The 24,604-nt window shown below is 36.9% G+C and overlaps 1 protein-coding gene and 1 long non-coding RNA gene across 2 annotated transcripts in view; one reads left to right on the top strand and one right to left on the bottom strand.

The window, feature by feature from the left end:
- Positions 1 to 455: 455 nt before the first annotated feature.
- The window catches only part of jupa (junction plakoglobin a), a 29,967-nt gene continuing 5,818 nt past the window's right edge, over positions 456 to 24,604 (top strand). The window contains exons 1-10 of the mRNA XM_082156244.1: positions 456 to 609; positions 15,538 to 15,592; positions 17,301 to 17,468; positions 17,687 to 17,940; positions 18,094 to 18,332; positions 19,192 to 19,393; positions 19,651 to 19,795; positions 20,331 to 20,434; positions 21,111 to 21,449; positions 22,055 to 22,207. Coding sequence (XP_082012370.1) covers positions 15,580 to 15,592; positions 17,301 to 17,468; positions 17,687 to 17,940; positions 18,094 to 18,332; positions 19,192 to 19,393; positions 19,651 to 19,795; positions 20,331 to 20,434; positions 21,111 to 21,449; positions 22,055 to 22,207 — 1,617 coding nt within the window. The 5' untranslated portion in view covers positions 456 to 609; positions 15,538 to 15,579. The remainder of the gene's footprint in view (positions 610 to 15,537; positions 15,593 to 17,300; positions 17,469 to 17,686; positions 17,941 to 18,093; positions 18,333 to 19,191; positions 19,394 to 19,650; positions 19,796 to 20,330; positions 20,435 to 21,110; positions 21,450 to 22,054; positions 22,208 to 24,604) is intronic.
- LOC309488215 lies at positions 1,193 to 11,200 on the bottom strand. Its single transcript, XR_014202058.1, has 2 exons — positions 9,453 to 11,200; positions 1,193 to 9,352 (listed from the first exon to the last, which is right to left on the bottom strand). It is a non-coding gene; the product is annotated as an uncharacterized lncRNA (long non-coding RNA).

Raw genomic sequence — 24,604 nt, forward strand, 5'->3', positions numbered from 1 at the left:
TATATATATATATATATATATATATATATATATATATATATATAGGTAGGCCTACATAGTAGCCTATATCAAACACAGTCAAATTGTATTTTACTTTTATTGCAGCCTTTATTGCAATTAATCATTTTTATTAGCATTACATAGCCTACATCCTTTCCCATGCTTTTACTGAGTGTAGCTACTGATACTTTGAAAATATTTTATGTTAAAAAAATAAAAAAACATTAGTAGCCTACCGAAACCAATCAAATACTTTGAAGTTTATATATTATGCATGGTTTAAACCTCATATGTGATGCATTTTAATTATATTTCTAATGATGAGCGACTAAAAAACAATCAGATTTCGAGTGAAAGTGTTGGAAAGTGTCCCGTGAGTGTTGGTAAGAGTGCGGAGGTGTGGGTTTGGGTGTGGTGCGGGGACTAGTATAGTATCGGGGGCGGAGCTCTGGAGGAGACTTTGCCCTCTCTCCCCAACGCACATTGTTCAGCCTCATCTGAATGCAAGAGAAAGTGTCGCACTCCCTGGAACTCTGTGCGGTCAGTGGGGAAAACTAAAAGACTCTTGGATCGTTGTCAGCAGCAGGGTTCGGAGACGAGCGTTTAAAGGTAAACTAAAATTGGATTTTATAATCGTATATTTAGTAAGAAGAAGCTTGTTTTATTGTAATTTTGTACCGTTGTTGTTATTGTTCAACTTTATCTGTTTTTAATCCAGTCTATAACATTGATCCTATAAAGCAGCCATTAATTCGTGGATAGCTCTTTTGGGAAAGTGGCTTATTGTGGCGATCTGGGTTGTTGTCGGTGTTGGTTTACCTAGGCTACCTGTGCGATATTCGCTCCTACTTCCGTGTGTCTGGTTACAGCTGAGCCAAACTTTTAGTGCATGTCGCTAAATACTCGCTATTTAATCGTACACAGCATAGATTATAAACATTCAGCTGTATAGCCTATAACTTAGGCGGGTGTGTTTGTCCCCAACAAAGAAACACTAGCAACCCCCCATACTTTCGCAATGTCAACTGTTGACATTAAACATACGAAATAGCCTAATTATAGGCCTACGTAGTCTTACAAATTAACAATAAATCAAAAATTAAAGTGTTGTACGATAGATTTTTTGGAATAGTTCATCTAATGGTGAAAATTCTGTCAACTCCCTCTCTGTTCCAAACCTGTAGGAGTTTTGTTCTTCTGAGGATTCAAAGGGAGATGTGTTACCATTCATTTTTATTTAATGGAAAAAAGTGCAATAAAAAGTAGTTAGCGACTGAGGCTATCAGCAAAGAAAGGTCAACTTTAAAATAATTTCTTTCAGTAATTTCTGTTCTCGCTTCTTGCGCAACACAACTTGTCTTTTGGCGCCTCTAGCGGAAGTTAGCTAAGCAGATATTTAAAAACATAAAATAAAATAATTAATTAATAAAATACCGATTTTTTTGATGTGTAAATGTATGTTAACTTGATAAATAATGAGAATACTTACGTTTATTGATGTACTGTCCGATACAAACAGGAATAGATCAGCTGTTGCTATGGTTTCCTTCTCGTGCAAAGACTATTCTTTTCGCGAGCTTTTAAAGTTTAAACTTGTAGTTAGCCTTTTTGTTTACTGAAACATTGTAGAAAATTTTGTGTACAAAATCTTTTTTTTCTTCGACTTTTTAACGGATAGATAGGCTATATATTATGAGAGATGTTTTTGGAAGAACTATCCCGTTAAAACACCCAGCACTAGAGTTTCTCTCTCTGGTTGGATTTTGTATTTGATTATTTTGTGAGATTATACAATGTATAGTTTTTGTTCGGAAACAGCTTGTGTACTGTTGACATATGACCACTGGTTTTGACAAAACCAGCATGGTTTGAAATGAATGCTGGTCTGTTGCCACACCTGTAACACCTTGCAGGTCATACATTTAAACCAAACTGTGTTATAGACCATGGTATGGTGAAATTTAAAGAAATAAAAGAAAAACAAGTTAATATAACATGTCTATTTCATAAGTTATTTATGCCTCTTTCTTTTACATTGTTACTCTGGGTCTTATGTTAGTTCATGTGTCTGGGTGGGGCTGTACCATGTTTTATTTACTTCCCAACTGTGACCCAGCACAGCTGAAAAGCTGACTTATCTTTAGTTTGTTCAATCTGAAGAAATACGATTCCATCAAAGTTTTCTCAGTTTCCACTTAGGTTGTTATGAGTGTTTACTATGTGTAAAAGAAATAATTTGTGTATAATCTGCCTCGGAGGAAATAACGTTTGATAAATAACTTATGATACACCCTTTTCCTGTTTGTCTGGTTAGCAAGGAAGCAAGAAGCCATGTCCTCTGTGAGTGGTAATCTCTTAAAGAAGCAACTAAATTCCGCAAAACTTAATGACATGGATTTAGCCAGCATTACAGAGTCCAGTTTTGGGCCAAATAGAAATCCAGTTGGATTTTGGATGGCATCAACATGCCTTACTGGCACACTGAAGGAGGATGATTGCGAGACAAGGATATGATTTTTTTTTTTTTTTTTTTACAAAATGTGAAATAAATATGGCCAGATGAAAGACCATATGACAGTCTATTTATATATTTATATGGGTCAGTTGTAGAAGATATTAACACAGACAGGATGTGGCATTTGCTCTTTGTGGGAGTTCCTGAGTTGTGCACATTAGTAGTGCAATCAGGGGCCAGCTGGTTGCTTTACCGACTGACTGGCATTGGTTTTAGGATGAGATTTATAGCATTTGGGCTCACACATAGCCGTTAATCCCCCTACAGGCACAAATCCCTGATATTGTCCTACATTAGGACAGCAAGGGGCAGCGTGATCCCCTCTTCATAAATACACTTTCAGAGGGGGCAAAGGAGATTACCCATAAGCACCATTCGCTTAGGATATCAGTTTGCTTGTATTTTACGGTTTTGTTAGATCAATTAGCATCTTTATCTTTACTTCTCTCTTTCTACCTCTCTACCGTTCTGTATAATTCATGTCTGCTGCATTTTAAGGCTTTAGTCCCAGCACATGCGTCACAGAGTGTTCCTTTACACACTCTCTCCATATCTATAATCCCTAATGTGCCATGTATCTTTAATGAACGTGGAGTGAGATCCTAGCTATATGAAATCTTTGGTGAATGGCCAGCTGGCTGAGATGGATAAGATTGTCTGATAGCTTCATAATCTGTACATGGCCAAGCCAATTACTCTTTAGGACTTTTCTAGGTTAATTGTTTTATAAACCTGAAACTCTTTGTAAAGGCCCGTTTACACCAAGGATGTTAATGATAACTATATGGTTCTATGAGAATAGGGAAGTCCAAACCACAACTATAATGATAACAACATGGAGGAACATCATTGGAATCACATTTAAAATATTTTTTTTCCAGCTGATAAATTAACAAATATTTCACAGCCAATCAGAATCCACCTGAGTTTGAAGAGCTTGGGAATTTAAAACACCGGGCAACATAATTGCAGCCCACGCTTATAATAAACGTTATCGTCCACTGGCGTGGATGTTAATGTAGTTCAGTCATGAACTACAGAACTATCCGAATAATTTTAGCATATTAATGGATGTGACAGTGTTAATGTATTTGGTCTTGGTCAACTAGATCTGTTATGCACACTGTGTCTGATGCAAAGAAAGTATAGATTTGTTTGCTACTGCCAATAGATTCACAGACACGTTGCTGTGAGTGTGTAAGATATGCTGCTGCATGAATAGGCATGCATAAACCCTGTAGCAGATCTAGACAGGTGGAGCTGGGGGAGGTAGAGGGTTCAGTTGAACTCTGATAGCCAGATTGCAGTGAACACTGAATTTTACCATTTAAATGTTGAGCAAGCATTTAATCAGCAGAGGCCAATCCACTTGTGCCATAAAAGTAAATGATGTGATTGAAGATTGAATGTAAAGGACCTATCAGACATCTACCGTATTTCATTTTATTATAATTCTTGTTGTGAATGGGTTTAAATACTCAGACTGAAACAATGTGTAGGCTAGTAGCATCGGTATAACTTAAGTGTGATTCACATTTAATTACCTGTCTAGGATCTTTTTGCACACTGATATCTTTTCCGTACTTGGTGTGGTAAGCTCAGCTCTCATGAAATATTAACAAAGCTCTCCTCGGATGTCAGTAAACACTCTCAACACCAGCACAGACCTACTGAATTAACACTGAGCAGTCACAAAGGAACATAGTAGGCCCTCTGCCCCCTCCCCCTTGTTTTTTTCATTGAGTGGAATTTGAGGAGTCAAATTCCACTCAATATAAAACTAACCTCAGACGTCAAATCCTGACAGACAGAGTGAAAAAAGTGAGTTTAACACTGCATAACATGAAGAATTGTTTCTGTGATAGTAGCGAGGAGAGGAAGTTGCAAACCCCAAATTAAGTTCTCAATCTCAACTTGAAAATTGAGTGTGATTTGAGTTGTTTAACAAGCATTTGTGTGATTTCTGGGTGTGAAGTCAAAAAATAATGATGTGTTGTACGTCGTCAAAACCACGAAGAAGCTGCTTCGCTTAACATGAGTCAAAAGTTGTGGGAGGTTCCGGGCATGTATCATCAAGACAGAACATCTCCACTCCTTAATTCAGGGCTAGGGAGGTGTAGAGTAACCAGGGAGAGGTGGAGAAAGGGGCTGTTCAGGGAATTTTTGCACACTAGAGACACAATCTCAGGGTAATAAATAATCATTCTAAAGAGGCCTCCATTTTATTCTACTCTAGCGAAGAACATTCCCATTGTCCTTTGTAATAGTGTATTTGTTCTCAGATGACCCCTATGAGTTGAAACAGCCTGTATGAAAGCTACTACCACGTTTTCAAGGTCAAAACCACATGTTTGTTCTGTCTACAGTTTAGAAGATAGCATCACTGTACTGTACGTTTTAGTTTCATTTATGCCAGTAAATAAATAACTAACATGAACATTTATTTTTAGATAGTCTTTTGTCTAAATAAATTGCAGATAAAATGATTCAAACTATAATCAATCTTAATCAATCAAATGCTACGTTAATTTGCATCTTATAATGTACAGTCTGAAAAATAGATACTCATTTTGAGATTTATTAAAGATAACATTTTCAGTGTTATTAAATTGGGTAACAATTTATTTTAAGGTGTACTTGCACAGTAGGCTAAACAATGCATAATTACAAGTTACTAAACCAAACCTTAACCATAACTCTATAGTAATTACGTAGTTAATTAATATTACTCAGTACTTATTTGAGTTAGTAAAATGTAACTACGCTACCTTAAAATAAAGTGTAACCTTAAATTGTCAGTGTTTTTGTAAAATTTGGATAATTTAGTGATAAATTTACAAAATCTTTCACAGTGCTTTAGAATAGTGTAGTATCCTTTCAAATCTTTTCAGATCTATCCAGTACCAGCAAGGTTTCCCTCAGGACATCTCAGACCGATGAAATATTAAACAACTGTCACATTGGCTCAGTTGTGCTCTACAAACTCAAGCATACCTATGATGAAGCAGCTTGCCTCCTTTCTGTGGAAGAAATTGCTCAATGTGCTTTATGAGAACCACAGAAAACATTATGATTTTGCTTCTTTCTATTTGAAATGATGCGTTTCAAAAACAAGGAGGGGAGAATGTTGAAACTTAGTCCTCAGAATGCTGATAAAATGTCAGAAACTCTGACTCTGTCTCAGATAACGCGCCACTTACCGTTAAGTGCCTTAGCTAATGACTCAGACGAGAAACGTCTGACAATAACATGAATTGTTAGTGATAGTCCATCAAGCCACAGGCAGTCACACAGCTGCCCACATTCAGTCAAGTGCTCCATTCAGATGGAATGACCTCTTTCATCTCAACTGGCCTAAAACAGAAGAGTGATTATGGGATAGTTGACGACGTCTGAATATTTGCATGATACTGGAAACTGGACTTGCCCACTGTTCAGAGTCTCTCCTATCGCATATCTCTCAATCTATCGCATCGAACTGAATGGAGACACAAGGATGTAGCGAGCAGACAGACAGGGCTTGCTAATGCGCTGTCTCATCCTGTCTGTGTTAATCTAAGCACTTTCTGCACGTAACACCCGTGACCAAATGCCCATCATTTAGCTTTTAAAGCATGTAAGTGGAATAGTATGGAATGGATCATGTGCAGCATTGTGTCAGTAACACTGATTCACAGATTATCTTAGCTAAAACCGGACTGTTTAAATGCTCAAAACATTTATGCATTACAGATGGATTACATCCAACAAACATTTATCTAGTAGGTCTTTAATGCATTGTTAGCTTTGAAAACTTGAGCCACAATACTTTGATTAGCATGCTAACCGTGTGCTTTACATGCTAGACTGTTTGTATGGAAAAAAGAGTCTTAATTTTTAACTTGACAAGTCATCGACAAAAACAACTTTTAAAGCCCATTCACACCACAGACGATAGCTATAATGATATAACTATGAAGTTTTAATAATCATCCTAATTCTATTAAAATAGGGAAGTCCACAGCTATTATAACAACGACATAGAGGAACAATTTGAGTTGGAATCACTTTCAGAGCTATTTTTTTCTAGCAGGTGAACAGTAAAATCATGACAGCCAATCAGAATCCTCCCAACTTCACTGAAAAAAATGATTCGTTGAATTTAATAAAAAAATTTATGGTAAGTGGTTGCACACAATTGATTTTAGCTACATTTAAACAAATGCATTAAGTTGAACTTAATACATTTTAGTTCAACTTAATGCACTTGTTTAAATGTAGCTAAAATCAATTGTGTGCAACCACTTAACCATATTTTTTTTTTTATTAAATTCAACGAATCATTTTTTTTTTTAAGTGTTGAAAGAGCTTAAGCATTTAAAGGGGCAGCTGACAAAAAGCTACAGCACACGCTTATAATAAACAGAACATTATTTTGCATTGTGTGGATGCTGAAATAGTTGTTATAGTTATCGTACTTTGTGTGAACACCTTTTAAAAACCATGTCTCAAGATCATTTCATTTAGTTTTCATTCCTTTACACGCTGTGTACATTTTCATTGCATTCGTTTATGTGACACCCCCTAAAATGCGTTTGGTCCTTAAGACCAATTAATTGACAAGTCGCTTTGAAAATGTGCTGTTTTGAACATTTCTCATATCTGTATGTTGTTATCAATCGTGAACATTCTTTTTTTTCTACACATGCATGTCATTTAATAGTGCTAATGGTTTAGCTTGAGGCTAAAATAACGCAGCCTGTTGGTACACGCCTGGATACCTCACTGTGGTGTTACACATCAACTACTTCCAGAGGAGTTTACCTACTGCTGCGTATTCATCGTGATAATGAATTTATCTCATTACTTTCCAAAATGGGCATTCTACTTTGCAGTAACAATGCTGTGCAACATGAGCAGAATATGCATCGTTTTGTTTTGTTTTTTGGCCACAAGAAGAACATGTTCAAGTTCAGTACCATACCAGGGAACATTTGCATATTTAATATTTAACCCTTTAACCGTGTTTTCTTAAAAGTTGCCAGCCAGCACCAGCATTTTTTTTAATAATTTACACAAAACTTGTTAACCAAGTTTTGGTCTTAACCCCCAGAATATTTAGTTTTATGACTATTTAAAATTCAATATATCAAAAATAATTTTTTCATTCATTATTTTCTTATCAACACTTTTAAAAACAATTTTGAACAAAAAGCTGAGAAAATTGTGTTTTTGTCAAAGACATCATCCGTATTGGATTCAGAATGATGATCAAACCCCCCAAAGCTTGCACAGTCGTATACCAATTCGTGGGTTCGACATTTCATTTCATTTTGTAACATTAGGCAGTTTTGATTTATATGCTGTTTAATGTTTGAAGATCACATAGCCTAGCTTAATTGTTCATAAGCAATCTTTTATCCTCTCCAGGAATACGCCGATATTTTTCTTCGCTTGTTTTTAGATCCGAAGATGCTGTTCTCTTTCAAAAGATGAGTAGCAGCGCCCTCTAGCATATACAAGTGAAGTCAATTGCAGGAAAGCGTTGTGTCACAAATGATGGAAAATCTTGTCAATGGCGGAATCTGTATGAGTTTCTTTCTTCTGTTGAACACAAAATATCTATTTTGAAGAATGTTGGTAACCAGATAGTTGACGTAGCCATTGACTTCTATTTTTTTTTTTTTCAACAAGTCAATTGCTTACCAACATTCTTTAAAATATGTTCCTTTGTGTTCAACAGAAGAAAGAAACTCATACAGGTTTGGAACAACTTGAGGGTTAGTAAGTGATGACAACATTTTTGGGTGAACAATCCCTTTAAGAAATACACAAGTTAGCTCTATGCTAAGCTAGTAAGCGAAGATGTTAGCTTGATAAGTTAACCAAAGGCTAACTGAAAACAAAGAACCGGAAATGTATAATTTGACCAGTTTTAGTGTCAGTAATATAATGTGATATGTAATTTAAAAGCCATTTATTTTGTGATGCGTTGCATTGGCGATATCTTATTGTGCTGTAGGATGAAAGAAAACTTCTTACATTGGACAAAAACATTTTGATTTCAAAGTCTTTTTCATAGTAGATACCTTATGATAGTCTACTCTAATAGCTATCTGGTATTCTGGGGGTAGGCAGCGGTAGGCAGAAATGTACATTATAATTTGCTGTGTTCATTTGACCTGTGATAACTGTATAATTGGATGTGGTGGTTGATGGATCTACATGTTGAGAGGCCTGTGTGTGCATTTCTTCTGGGGTTAAAGAAACCCGCGGGCCCGAGCCAGTGCAGACCACCTGCTCGCCCACTTGCTATATCCAGCGGAAGCAAGCTGAGCGTCTGGGGAGATCTCAGACACAGCAAGCTCTCAGCAGTATGGGCTCAGCTGGTGACTACCAGGTCACAAAGTCATTAATAGTGTGTGTGTGTGTGTGTGTGTGTGTGTGTTCTACTGTGTGTGGGTGGCTTTGGATTTCATACTACTGAATTAAAGCTATGAGGCATAGCAGCTCTGGAGACTGACTCTGAATCCAAAATGGCTGCTTTTGGGCAGTAATTCAGATGTAAATATGGTAATTGCCCATTATGGTCACTGTAAAAATAAAGACTGGCCACAGCCTGAGTATACTGTGATTTTATGAGGATGATGAACTGAGAAGATTCGTAGAAGAATATTCTTTTTCGTTTTCCAAAAAGTACACTAAAATGAAACCTGATTGTTATCAACCAGGAACATAACTGTTAGAAAGTTATTTGTATTCATGTTGGTTTCATATGATTTTGGCAAACTTGTACACCATTTTTAAGAAGAGTTTTTATTTAATGACTGTGGTGTAACCATCAAGTAAAAAGTAATACTTAAAAGTGTTATTTTTGTGTGTATTATTTTAATTTAATACTGTGAAGCTGCTTTGATACAATCTGTATTGTGAAAAGCGCTATACAAATATACTTGACTTGACTTGACTTATTTTGATTTGGTGGATAAAACCTCTTCAAATGTTAATAAGCAGTGAAGCAATTTTGTAATAATAATGCAAGTTTGTCAAACCACTTGGTAAAATTTCATTTCAAGAATTTCATTATTTTGTAACAAGATGTTTTTCTTCATGTTTATATTAGGACAGTTATATCCTGACATTTTTGACTTGCTAAAAAAATATCAAAATGAATAATAATAATAAACCTACAATGAGGAAGTATTTCACATGAAAATAAAAAAAACATAATTAGTATAACATAAGATTAAATATGAAACCCACTTTAAAATTAAAATAAAAGGTAAAATTAATATGCAAAAAAATGTTTCAGATATTTAAAGACATGCTTATCTCTGTGTATTCAAATCATTGCATGTATGAATTGGATTTGTGGATAATTGTGAATCAATTAATAGATAGGACAAATAAATCTTCAAATATCATGAGAGCTGTTAAAAGAGGTTGACTCAGAGTCTTATCAGTGGCAGTGACAGACACTCCCTGTCTGTCCTCGGGGCAGGGCAGTGAGAAAGAGATTATGGTGACTGGCTGCACTGTCAGTACTCAGTATTGTTGTGTGAATGAGCAACATCAGCACATCTGATTCTGACATTCTTTAGCTGTCAGATCATGTGCGAGCGAGGCACAGGGAAATGTGAGGGATTGAGACAAACAAATAGTTCTTTTGTGTACATAACCTAAAAAGAATACAGTAGAAAAAAAAAACATTAATAAGTAACGTGTTTCAAAAATTTAAATTTAACCATTTACTGTGATAAGGACCCGAATGGTCACAAGGAGAATCGCACCAAGATGTAAACACGGGAGCGATGTTGGCGTCCAAAAAGGTGTTTATTACAAGCAGATGTGCAAATAAATATGATCAAGAGCAGAAATAAAACAGATTATCAATAAAACAGTCTAAAACACCAACTCTACTCTTCAACTATATAGGCCAGTTTTAGTGCACTTAACCATAATCCGTCATCCAAACCTCCTTTCCTCTATAGTGGCGGCTTCCTTAAATAGAAACATTTTCCCATTTATTAATTGGAGCATATCAATTTTATTATTTTTTTTTACTCTTGCCTCACCATGATTAATTAATAAATAAATACACAAGATGATTTAGAACAATTAAACAAATATAAAAAATATAAAAGCTAAAATAATCAAAGCTAAAAAAATAGTAAACCTATATAAATATTATAAAATGCATAGGAACAGTAAGAACACAGTGAAAACCGTGTTGTAAGACTACTTTCCAAGGTCTTTCCATCACATTTACAATTTTTTTTATTTCAGAAGAAGCCAATGCAACAAGATTTGCATGTCACCAAGCAACAGACAGACTGGAATAGTTTATTGGCCAATTAAAATAAGAGAGTGGAATTAACTGTTGTATAACCTGATTATCAGTTACCAGTATTGGTCGATATTATATATTTATTTGTGAATACTATTTTTCCACATGTTTACGTTAAGATAAATTTGTCATCATCTAATGCTTACTTTAAGGTGCAGTAAGCGATTTCTGAGAAACACTGTTAAAAGTGGATCGGACCAAGTCATTTGCTGAGAGCGCTGTTCATTCACTCCCCCCACCTACATTTTTCTGGACGGTATTGAGAATCGAACCCACAACCTTCGGGTTACCAGTCTGACCACGACTGCCCACACAAATTGTGAGTTTATATCACTTTTGTGAGTGAAAAAAAGTCAGAATTGCGAGGGGAAAAAAGTCAGAATTGTGATTTAAAAAAATCATAATTGCGTGATATTAACTTGTAATTGCAAGAAAAAAAGTCCGAATTGTACGTTTATATCTCGCAATTCTGACTTTATAACTCGCAATTTATATCACAATTGCGAGATAAAAAGTCGCAATTATCTTTTTTATTCCATGGCGGAAACAAGCTTCCATTCTATTTTATCCCATGATTTTAATATCACTGCATTTCTAGCTTCTGATATGATAGTCATTTTTAATGTTTCAAGGAGTGAGTTCAGTCCCACATAAAACTAAAATTAAGAGCACAGTTGTTGTTTTTTGGATTTGTTTTAAATCTAATTTTGTAATTCATTTTAGAGCTGGTCGGTTTGGTTCACTGCATTTTATTGAATAAAGAAAATGCTTATAGAGTGTTCATTATGGTCAGTGTTGTGCACTACTATTGTGTGTAGGCTTGGTTTTGTAAATATGTGCCAGTACATGACAGAAAGTCATTGACAGGGTGTGAATAAGAGAAAGTGGGTGGGAGAGGTAGCACACCATGGACTGGTGTGGAATGTCACACCGGGATTAGAGTTTTTGGGAATCAGCTCTGGGATGTGTCATATCCACAGCTCATTCTGACTCAAACACATTTCAGAAACAGCTAAGTCGACCGAGGCCCTGTGTCCATTAAGGGATAGGTGGAGCAGGGCAGGTGGGGGTGGGTGATCATTCTGAAGGGCGTGTGATTTGTAGCTCGGTTTTCTCAGTGTGAAATTGAATGTACAGTAATAAACCTTTACTCATTAACTAATCATCATCCCAACTGTGTGTGAAGTCCAAAGTAGAGACAACAGTACATGCCTCATATGAGCTCAGAAACAGCAGTGAATCAATGGTTCATAAATCATTCCCCCCTCAGCAGATAGCACACTAGATGTAGATAATATTGTGGGTGGCTGCTTACTACCTCAAGTCAAAAGAGCACTCTAGATATGCCTCAGGTTGTTCCTTTAGTATAAATCTGAAGGATTTTTTAATTTATATTTGGGTGTGTCAGTGTAGTTGTGTGATTGACCTCACCCTTTAAAACAGACCTTGTATCTGCATGCAAGTAAGCACTAGTAAGACTTACTAACTGTAATCGTTTGGTCCATGACCAAAATCAGAAAGGTGTAGAGCTTATTTTAAACTAATCTGTCGTAATCTGCTGTTTTATAGCTTCTTCTTTTCTTTTTTTTTGCAAATTACAGTACGGTGTATGGACATACCAAAGTGGGTGTGTAAATGTGATTCTTGAGAAAGCACCCACACCCAGTTTTCACACAGGCAATTGCTATCGTTCACCTGCAGGCCCGGCAGGAGTTGCTGCTTGTTGTGTTTTACGTGTTTTGACAAGTATTTAACTTGGCTACACCCAGCTAGGTGTGTACTGACGCCATTGCCGTAGTGAAGGGAGTTACCACTCACTGAACCTTTATATGCAAAACCTCCTTACAATTACGACCCTGAATGAAAACTAGTCGAATAAATACATTCTAAACTCTAAAGAACCATTTCAGTGTAGTGTAGTAACACACAAAGGACTATTTATGTCTGCCTGAGGCACATTTTGGCATGAGTAAATGCTCACAGCAGTTGCAAACCAACAAACATCTGCTTAGCAGTGTTGTTTGTGCTGTTTAGAGAAAAAGTTTGCCAAAAACTCTTTAGGGGCACCACAGACTGGCACTTGCAGTCTTCGAGTGTGGACATGCAAGGCATCCAAAATATGTGTTCAATCTGTTCTCACGATGTTATGTTGAGTACGGCACATGTACATGAAACAGGCTTGTTGATCATGTGATATTTTTACAGAGTGAGTCTAAAAGGTTACTATCTTTCATTTCATTGCTTTTTGGTTGTAGGGCTTCTGAAGCCAGGCGTTCCTGCTGTTTGGGGAATGTCAACCCTCTGATTAGTGCATTTTGGAAAGTGTATTGGATTGAATCCATCAAACCACTTCACTGTGCGTTTAGGTGCTTGGTTAATACATAGTAATGTTTTATACAGAATTCATCTGTTGTAATATCATTATTGTGATTTGTAAGAATTGCGATTTTAAGTATTGTGATTTGATATATGGAGATTTTTTTTTCAATCATTCAACTTTCCCCCATGGTCTAGAGTTAAAAAAGTACTTATACATGATGGTGCCGGTCGTATATCCGTAGATGTCTCTCTGTCCACCATTTTTCCCATTGTCCACTAGTAAGAGGTATGACGTCATGTAATACTCACTTACACAACACATATCACCCTCTCAGGGCTCAACACTAAGGATTTTTGTCCTAAATTTTCTCTGGCCCCATCACATAAAAGTAATAAATAAATAAGATGAATAAAAGAGTCCTAGTTATTGTCTTCTTTGTTTTTGATGCATAACCGTAATAAATAAGGTTGTGACGCCAAAAAAACTACTGGCCTAACTCATGTAAATTTCAAATATTTTTAAAGGCATGTAAATTGTCAATAATAAAATGAGAACAAATAAGAAACAAATTATGAGCAATAGCACAAATACAAAAGAGCAAACATAGAAATAAAACAAACTGCTTTTAATGTTAAGGTAAGTCCAACAGTAATTTTCAGCTAGAGAAAATGAATAATCAAATAGCACTTCATAGTCTTCACTGTATAAATAAAATATAGATTAATCCTTATTAAAGTTACAAGTTATTTAGTCAAAAGCAGTGGGGGGTTTTTTTGTTTTGTTTTTGTCCTTTGTTGTTTGATTAATATTAAAACAAAAGCAGCAGGTTTATTCACTGCACAGATCTAATATACTGATACACATGCTTTTTATTTCTCTATTGTTTATATTCACTTAAGATACCAGACTATGTTTGCTTGCTGAGACCAGAATTTTTTGACGTGATTTTGTGTCAATATGTCCGTTCAAGCGCAAGAAGACGTGAAATAGAGCTCAATTCAGCATTCGCACGCTGTCTGAGAAGCGACTTTCTAGGTGCGCGCTTCGGATATGTGCGCCGCACACACAACTTCTCTCACTATTAAAGTGAGCTCTCTTCCACGTCTTCTTGCGCTTGAATATTTAAATTGGCAAGGCTTAAAAACAAATCAGGCCATCGGGCAGTACTTATTGTCTAGCTCTGCTGAAATAAAATATTTAACTTTCCTAATCTATCTGTCTTAGTCCTAATAATTTATGTGGGATTTGTAAAATAATTGGTAGTTGTGATCTGTCAGTGTCTTCTCTGGGTATATTTACACTTCCTAGCTATCCATTCCAGTCACGAAAAAGTTTAGTGTAAATGTCTTTGAAGATGCATTTGAGACGGATGGCAATCCAATCAGTCAGACTACCTCATAAATTGTTGGTTTGATACAAGATGTGACTTGAAGTGGAAAGTCAAGTGCTTTTTTTTAATTTATTTTTTAACTTCTTCTAAACAGATATTTGCATATAATACAGGCGTAGTAGATCAGATTATTTATTTCTGTTTTATGGAGACACATTTATGTGATCAAGTGTATATGGAATGTTTAGGCCTATGCTCAATTGGATAACAATCAGATCAATAAAAATGCATGAAGTCTAAATAGGCTGTCTGATAAATGATCTTCTCCTCTGGAGTTCAAAGGTTTTGGTTAGACACAGAATGTGCTGTAATAGAGAGCAAGAGAAATTGAGGATGTACTCTAGAGTACCTGAAGGAGGGTAGGAGAGAAATAATTGATATGAGGAGGAGTTTAAATAAAGCCAGGAGGGAGACAGTAAAATGGCTGTACAAGGTGCAGATAAAACTAAAAGGAAAAAGTTATGGCAGGCAAATCCATTTAGTCTGTTCCTGCTTATTTTTAGAACAAGGTTTTATTGTTGCCTTGTTTTAAGTTATATATGGATTTTAAGAAACAATACTGTTCCCATATTGTGCTTTTACCTGAAATGGATGTAGTTGTTTGTTTAAATGTGTGAGAGTTGGAGAAAGGGGAGGGCTTTGGTGTGTAAATGTCGGAACACGCAGAGCCGGTTTTGTGAGGTTGTTGTGCTTGCAGTCAAGCATTAGCTCACACGCCTTGTTTGAGAAGCCAAGGGTCAAAATCTACCACTGGCATTCCCACATCACTACCACCCCCTCCCTCCCTCCCTCCCTACTTCTCCACTTCTCCCATGATCCTCTGCACCAGTTTCAATTGCTTGTGTTTGTTTGAACTTCTGTTTCTAATGGTGTTTTGTCCTGCTGATCAAGAACAGATTGCAGGATGACTTAATTACATTTTTAATGAGCTTCAGCTGCTTTTTAAAAAATATTTGTTTAATCCATGATTGTTTTTTGTTTTACAGGTTTTACTTTTGGGCTGTTTGGTTTGAGTCCGGGAGGCCAAAATGGAAATGCACTGTAAGTACATGTAATTATTACAATATTAAAACTCCACGTAATCCATTTATTATTTTAAAATTATGACTGATAACATGACTGTAATCATGTTATAAAAACGTAATATTCAGGAATATTATCGATTTGTCTGCAGACTTTGCACTCACACTATTGGATGAAAATGAAACTTTTGAAACAATGAAAATATTGAACTGAACTGACTTCAGCTGAATAATGACACTATTATCTTCTGTTGAGCTGAAGCAGAATTAAAATTTGTCTCATATTTGATGAAGTTTGTAGCATTAATTATTATAATTTTTTGTATAAAGCGCTATAGAAAGAAAGTTGACTTTATTTGACTTGACTTGATAACCACTAAATGGCCAGTATTAAAATCTACTTACTATTTTATGTTAATAAAAGATAAATAAATAAATAAATAAAAGCTTAAAGGTAGGGTAGGCAGTTTTCGTAGCAGCTAGAAATGGTAAGATAGCTTTGAAAGCATGAGATCCCTTCCCCCCCCAAAGCCATGCCTTCTTCAAAACACATGAACGCACACGCACAGCAGAGTTTGCAAAGCACCACGAGACGAGAGACGGCATTAAATTACCTCATGTCTCAAAGCACATAGCATTACAATAATAATGAACATAAACAACTTAAAGAGCACTGACCTGTACCACCTGACTACTGCAGATTCATTTCGCCGTTGATAGTGTTGCCATTGAAATTCATAAATTCGAGTCACGAACAGCTCCGAGTATAACTTCAAGGGTTTCCATCTCTTCAAAATTACAGTAGTCATGGTGTGAACGCTGCATAAGCTTATTATTTTGGTTCTGGAAGAACTGTAAAAGGCGGCTGCTGTTTCGGTTGTGGTACTCGGTGACTGACGTCTGTCTAGCTCTGCATAGCATAAAACGAGGACATTTTATGCTCCTACACCTTCCATAGATGAAATATAAATATAAATACATTTAGATAACTTAACTTAGTGACTGCTATCAGTAAGTGAAGAGACTTTCAACCAACTAAACATTTTTCTGGAACAAATCTCCTCCCCTGCCTTTAGATAAATTGTTTTAAATGCTACAAGTGAATTTAGGCATCACAACATTATAATGTACAGTATACAAATATACATTCATTTTGAGATTTGAATCATACATTGAACTGTTAAAATAATTTAACTGATAAATTTAACTGATTGTAACACAGTTCAGATGTTATGGGAAGGAGGTGGGAACCGGCGAACATTTAAAGAATTTAATAACAAAATAAAATATGTAATATGTAACCGCCCACTAGGGGGAGGAGCCCGCCAAAAGGAATTTCAATACAATTTCAATGGTCACACAATGTCTGTCAATGCTTTTCACAGGATGAATACAGAGGGTGTATGTTTTTTACTGATACCCAATTTATGATGATTAATAAAATATGTGATAGGAAAAAAAGCTAATTAAAAAAAAAGCGCCAAGTGTCCCGATATGGGACAGTTAAGGGGTTAAAATGAAATGGACATTGGAGTTTTGTGCCTGCTAATCCACGTTTATTAGCTTTGAGGTCATCTATCCCCCTTTTTCCTGTGTTCCATGTTCCTGTGTTTCCTGTGTTCCAAGCATGATTATTGGAGTAACTTCAGAGGGTGTTATTTATGGTTTTGATGAAACAGAGGTAATAGATCAACTCAAATCATGTTGTGTTTGTGTGTGTGTATCAGTGGCAGAGGCCCCAGGCACGGTGAAGGTCACAGAGTGGCAGCAGACTTATTACGGGACAGATTCAGGCATCCAATCAGGAGCCACTACGTTTCGCTCAGATGAAGAAGGAACAGAGTACAGCAACAAGAAATTCACCAGCACTACCACATTCACAGAGAACCCTGCAGGTGAAAAACATATCATATACTGTATGTCAAAATCATTTTATTATGTAGTAACTTTCCCATATTAGTTTACCAATTGCCTTTGCCAGGATCCACACAACGCAGATTTATTTCAGATTATTTCCCTCCAAAATAAGCATTGAAAATGCAAAAATAAGCATAGAAAATGCAAAAATAAGCCGTTTAGTTTATAATTCTGTCTGTATAACGCTCTTTTATAGAGGTGGAGTCTCAATTAAATATGACCCGTGCCCAGCGTGTGAGGGCGGCCATGTTTCCTGAGACGTTGTTGGAGGGATCGGCCATCCTTTCTACACAGATGCATTCGTCTCAGCAGACCAATGTTCAGAAGCTAGCCGAACCATCTCAGCAACTCAAAGCCGCCATCGTTCACCTCATCAACTACCAGGATGATGCTGAACTCGCTACACGCGCCATTCCAGAGCTCACCAAACTCCTCAACGATGACGACCAGGTACCTCGCTGCTTGTATTAAACATCTGATGATGTCATAACACTCACTCACTGCTCTCTATCTATTTCTACGTCACAAAAACGTATACAAAAATCAAGTACGTTATTTATGTACTGTACTGTCCTGACTGTTAACCCTCTCTCTTGCCTTCAGGTCGTGGTGAATAAGGCAGCCATGATCGTGAACCAGCTGACCCGCAAGGAGGCGTCCCGCCGGGCTCTGATGCAGTCCCCACAGATGGTGGCCGCCGTAGTGAGAGCCATGCAGAACACGTCCGACATGGAGACGACTCGCGCCACGGCCAGCATCCTGCACAACCTCTCACACCACCGTGAGGGGCTGCTCGCCATCTTCAAATCAGGGGGCATTCCAGCTCTGGTGCGCATGCTGAGGTGAGAGAGACTGGAATACTGAAGTAAAGGACTTGTTTGCCTAAAAGAAAGCCCATGTGACTATTTATTTTGTAAAACACAAAATGAGACTTTCGGTAGAATGTCCAAGCCTCGGTTTTCCATACAATGAAAGTGCACGATGATTCGTACTTCAAAAAGTTAAAAAGTCTTTAAAAACAAAGTCTTTGTGTTCTATATTCTGTAATACCAAGATTGGTGTATTGATGTCGTTTATGTTAGTTCATGCATTTATTGTAGTTCATTGATGAATATGATAAACATAATGGTAAGTAAATGATAACAAAATGTTCATTTTTGGAATAAACAATTGAAAATTTGATTTTTAAAGCGTTCATGTGTTATAGTTGTATCACCCTAAAAACTAAAGCTATTAATTTAAACATTTATTACATTTATTGTTTGTTTATATGTTTTATTTACATTATTTGGAACGTAGATATTCCTAATTATGAGGAAATTACACCAGTATTTGATTTGAACTTCAAAAAGCTGCAGAAAGGCAGTTAAAAGTTCTAAAACAAATAGTGTTTGGTAAATTCTTTAATAAAACCATGCATGAATATTCTGCATAATATCTCCTTTTGTTTTTTCATTGGTGAAATAAATATGGAGAGCTTATTTGGGAAGACATTAATGACGATATGTAAATTTTTGGGGTAAACTGTTCATAAAAAAAAAAAAAAAATGTGATGATTAATAATGCTTCCATAAGCTATATATGTGACGCCCTAAAGCGATGTTATTTTTTTTTTTTCGTTAGTCGGAACGTGGATATTCCCAACTATTAGGACATTAATCTAGCACTTGATTTAAACCATCCAACTCATTTCTTTTTCAGTTCTCCGATGGATTCTGTTCTTTTCTATGCCATCACCACCCTGCATAACCTGCTTCTGCACCAAGAGGGAGCCAAGATGGCGGTGCGTCTGGCTGACGGTCTGCAGAGGATGGTTCCCCTGCTAAAGAAAAGCAACCCCAAGTTCCTGGCCATCACCACAGACTGCCTACAGCTGCTGTCCTATGGCAACCAGGAGAGCAAGGTGTTTATGTTATGAGTGTTGATCATATATATATATATATATATATATTATAAATAGCCTACTGTATATAATTTCTTTGAAAATATAGTTGTGTATATATACCTATACATATGTGTATATATATATATAAATGATAACTATTTATCTTACAAAATAATACAAATAAATGTATTAGTTGTTTCTTGAGTTCTTGTTTTTTCAGTTGAGTTTCTTTCAAATGTGATTGTTTGTCATATTAACGTCTGATTGTCTCACAGCTGATTATTCTTGCAAACGGTGGCCCTGAGGGTCTAGTGAGCATCATGAGAACCTACAGCTATGAGAAGCTGCTCTGGACCACTAGCCGTGTGCTCAAAGTGCTCTCTGTCTGCCCGAGTAACAAGCCTGCTATTGTAGATGCTGGTAAGTCAAACTGGAAAACTGAACCGCTCTTCCAAATATAGTAATAATTAGTGTTTTTAATCAGTTCTGCTTGGTAAAGCAACCGTCACACTTACTGTTAATTGTACCAATCCACTATGGACATGAATGATGGTTGAAATTGTGACTTTTTATCAAAATTGTGGTTGCCTGGCAGACAATTAAAAGCACTACTCACAAGTGTCATTTTAGTATGAAAAAGTAAATTATAAAAATATAAAATAAATATAAAATATTATAAATAATAAAAAATAAAATAAAAAAAGAGTATACATTTTTTATATATATATACACAATCTTTAATTTTATACACTTAATCTTAAATATATATATATATATATACTTAATCTTTTATTAAAAAAAAGAATATATATATATCTTTATTTATTTTTGTATTAGCTTTTATATTGTTCATTTTAATTTCAATTCAACTAGCTGAAATAAAATTAGTTTTTTTGTTCAATATTTTATTTCAGTTCATTTTATTATTTTAAATGAATCTAACATTTTCTGTCAGGTGGAATGCAAGCTCTTGGTAAGCATCTGACCGGCTCTAGTCAACGTCTGATGCAAAACTGCCTGTGGACCTTGAGAAACTTGTCAGACGCTGCAACCAAACAGGTCAATTTACGCATCTAACACCATCTTAACTACAGTATCTTACACACACAAACACACAAACTCTGGTTTCCATAGAATAATTTAAACCCTTACACTAACCCAATTCCTAAACCTTTTACATCATAGCAAAAACATAACTTAGTAGGATTTAGCTTTTGAAACAGTATGAAACAGCTTATGTTTTCCTCATGGGGACCAAAAAATTGTCCCCACAAAGACAAGGAATCTGGATATTGCTTTGTGAGGACATTTTGTGCCATGTTGGGTTTTCATGTTTTATGGGGACATACCTATAGACATAATGAGTATTGCACTGGACAAACATACAGTTCTCGAAACTTCTAGGATCATGAAGTTATTGAATTTTGGTTAATTAATTGTGGTTAATTATTTTAATATAATGTTCGACTCTCCTAGTTTCTGTTAATTAAAAAAACTTTATAAACTAGCATTTTCATAATTACAGCAGAAATAATGGAACTATGTATATATAGTCTATATATGGTGGGGGCCTTTGAATATTGTGTTGGATAGTGGAGGACCTTTGAGTCAAAAAGATTGAGAACCGCTGCTCTATACAAATTGTGCTCCAAATAAAATGGCAAAGCCTTGCTGCTTTAACTGAACTTGACATTTTTCATTGGTGCCAACGCATGCTCTCTGTCGACCCCTGCAGGACGGAATGGAAAATCTGCTCCAAGTGCTAGTTGGTCTGCTGTCTTCTGATGACATCAACATGTTGACCTGCGCAACAGGCATCCTGTCCAACCTCACCTGCAACAACACACGCAACAAAACACAGGTGACCCAGAGTAACGGCGTGGAGGCACTGATTCACACCATCGTGAGGGCCGGTTCAAAACAGGACGTGATCGAGCCAGCTGTCTGTGCCCTTCGCCACCTCACCAGCCGGCACCCGGATGCTGAGATTGCACAGAACGCCGTACGAACCGATTACGGCATCCCCGGTATTGTCAAATTGCTCGATCAGCCCTACTACTGGCCAGTCGTTAAGGTAAGTGAGAGAAAAACAGAGAGAACTGTCAAATTAGCACGGCAGTGAGAAAAGCGATGGCTTTGCAATCTACCAAAGAAAAAACAAACATTTTTAAGAACCTTTTTTTTTTTTTTTTTTTTTTTTTCAGGAAAACATATTTATCAAATCAATTGAAGGTGTACTATTATATATTTTTATTAATTTGTTTAATTTTACTATATAGTTGTTTTGTGATATATACTGACACATATTGGTGTGGATGAAGCATTAAACCAGTGCCACTGTAGAAATACCCCACTCACAGGAGCTTGATTCATTCATTCCACAATTGAAAGTGTCCAAAATAGGCAGGTTAAATTAAATGATGTAAAATTGACATGATGTGAGGGGGCCGTATGTAGAGTAAAATGGCTTTTAATAAGCCACAGAATGTAAAAGCATTTAATTTCCTAGGTTTATTAATTGTGTGACAGGGCTGTTGCTTAAATTCACAGGCCCTGGTACAGTATTTTATGGGTGTATCCCTCTCAATGAGTAGTTTATACCATAGAGGGCCTTATTGGGTCTCCTGTTGTGCAGTATATAACCATATCTTGCTGACCTCACGTTTGTCTTCATCACAGGCTGTGGTTGGTCTGATCCGTAACCTGGCACTTAGTCCAGCCAATCAGGCTCCTTTGAGAGACGCTGAAGCCATTCCCAAACTGGTCAATTTGCTTTCAAAAGCTCATCAGGATGCACAGAAACACGGTTCATCTGCTCAACAACAATACCAGGTATGCATTCCTCACCTGTCGCTGAAACATGGACACATATTTAGGGTGGGGAACCAAGTGTTTAAACATAAAAATAAGACTCCTAAATAAATGACTCTTATGTGAAACATGCATCTCAACCAGAGGAATCCAATTCCCAAACGAATTACTCAGTCAGTGCTTTTAAGTGTATCAAAAACATGTAACCCAACTAGTACATATCAATTTCCAAATGAATGACCCTTATAAGCCAGTTCTTTTTTGGTGAATAAAAAAACATGTAGTGCAACTAGTGTATTCCAATGATTCTAATTCTTTTTAATTATTACATGGCTTGGTTGAATTCCAATGTAGAATGCGTTCTGTTATTTTTTGATAGCGAAGTATAACACACCGTTGCCATGAAGAACAGAGCATTGCTATGGACGCAGGATTATAACCGTAGAGACGGAACGGACTATTTTCTTTAGCGGAAGCAATACAATCGTTTTTAAATCAATAAACTCCTTTTTAAATCAATATTTTGTGTAAAATTATTGATTTATTTGGTGGGTAGCCATGTAATAAGCGGGATAATGTAGAGCGAGGCGGTTGTTATAGCGAATACATCCCCTTCAGGCTGATTCAAGTCCTAATCAGCCTGTCGGGGTTGTATTCGCTATAACAACCGCCTCGCTCTACATTATCCCTTACTTATCCAACACATCCAGCATTCAACTAACTCTTGAGACATGAATCTGTGTACATACTGACTGTTTTTTCATATGACATTGTGTAGTTAAAAAAAAATCACATTGAAATATTTTCTAATTATTATAATCTTTTCTTAAAAGTACTAAACAAATCTAAATAATTGAGAACAATCAAAAACAGAATTTAATTCTTTACAATTCCCATCATTACACACATGTACAATGTACAGACTACTGTTTCACATTTAAATTTTATAATTTAGCAGACACTTTTATCCATTTACATTTACATTTAGTCATTTAGCAGACGCTTTTATCCAAAGCGACTTACAAATTAGGACTAATATAAGCGAGTCATCATAAAGAGGCAAAAAACAACAACAACACAAGAAGTGCTCAAAATACGAAGTTCAGGTATTATTCAGAGTAGCATAAGCCTGATAAGTGATGTTTCAAAGGGAAAAACATCGTTTTTTTTTTTTTTTTTTTTTTTTTTTTATGAGGTTAAGTGCTCACGGAAGAGATGGGTTTTTAGCTGTTTTTTGAATGTTGTCAGGGATTCTGCATTCCGGATGAGGGTGGGGAGAGCGTTCCACCAGCATGGAACTGTGAATGAGAATGTTCTGGAAAGTGATTTTGTGGCTTTCTGCGATGGAACCACGAGACGTCGCTCGTTGACCGATCGTAGGTGTCTGGTAGGGATGTAGACTCGTAGGAGTGAGTGAAAGTAGGAGGGAGCTGAGCCTGTGATGGATCTGTAAGCAAGCGTCAATGCCTTGAACTTGATGCGAGCAGCGAGAGGTAGCCAGTGTAGAGAGATGAACAGAGGAGTGACGTGGGCCCTTTTGGGCTCGTTGAAGACAAGACGAGCTGCAGCATTCTGGATCATCTGTAGGGGTTTGATTGCACATGCTGGAAGTCCAGCCAGAAGGGCATTGCAGTAGTCAAGCCTAGAGATGACCAGGGCCTGGACAAGAAGTTGTGTTGCATGCTCAGTTAGGAAAGGCCAGATCTTCCTGATGTTGTGCAGTGCAAACCTGCAAGATCGAGCTGTCTTTGAAATGTGGTCTGTGAAGGTCAGCTGGTCATCAAACGTTACTCCAAGATTTCTGACCGATCTTGATGGGGTGATTAATGATGACTCTAGCTGGATGGTGAAGTCGTGCTGTAGAGACGGATTGGCAGGGAGGACGAGAAGCTCAGTCTTTGCCAGGTTGAGCTGCAGGTGATGTTCCTTCATCCATGTGGAGATGTCCGCCAGACAGCTTGAGACCCATGCAGCTACTGTGGGATCATCTGGTTGAAATGAGAGGAAGAGCTGCGTGTCATCAGCATAGCAGTGGTAGGCAAAACCGTGTGCCTGTATGATGTGTCCCAGTGATGTGGTGTAGATGGAGAAGAGGAGGGGACCAAGAACTGAACCCTGGGGAACCCCTGTGGTCAGCTGATGTGCCCTGGATACCTCGCCTCTCCATGCGACCTTGAAGGACCTACCTGTGAGATAGGACTCAAACCAGTGGAGTGAAGTTCCTGTGATGCCCAGTGATGAGAGGGTGGACATAAGGATCTGATGATTCACAGTGTCGAAGGCAGCAGACAGATCCAGGAGAATGAGGACTGAAGATTTGGAAGCAGCTTTTGCGATCCGTAGGGCTTCTGTGACTGACAGTAATGCAGTCTCAGTTGAATGCCCTTTCTTGAAGCCGGATTGGTTGACATCCAGCTG

This window comes from Leuciscus leuciscus (assembly GCF_965113295.1).
Source record: "Leuciscus leuciscus genome assembly, chromosome: 23".
Taxonomy (NCBI): domain Eukaryota; kingdom Metazoa; phylum Chordata; class Actinopteri; order Cypriniformes; family Leuciscidae; genus Leuciscus; species Leuciscus leuciscus.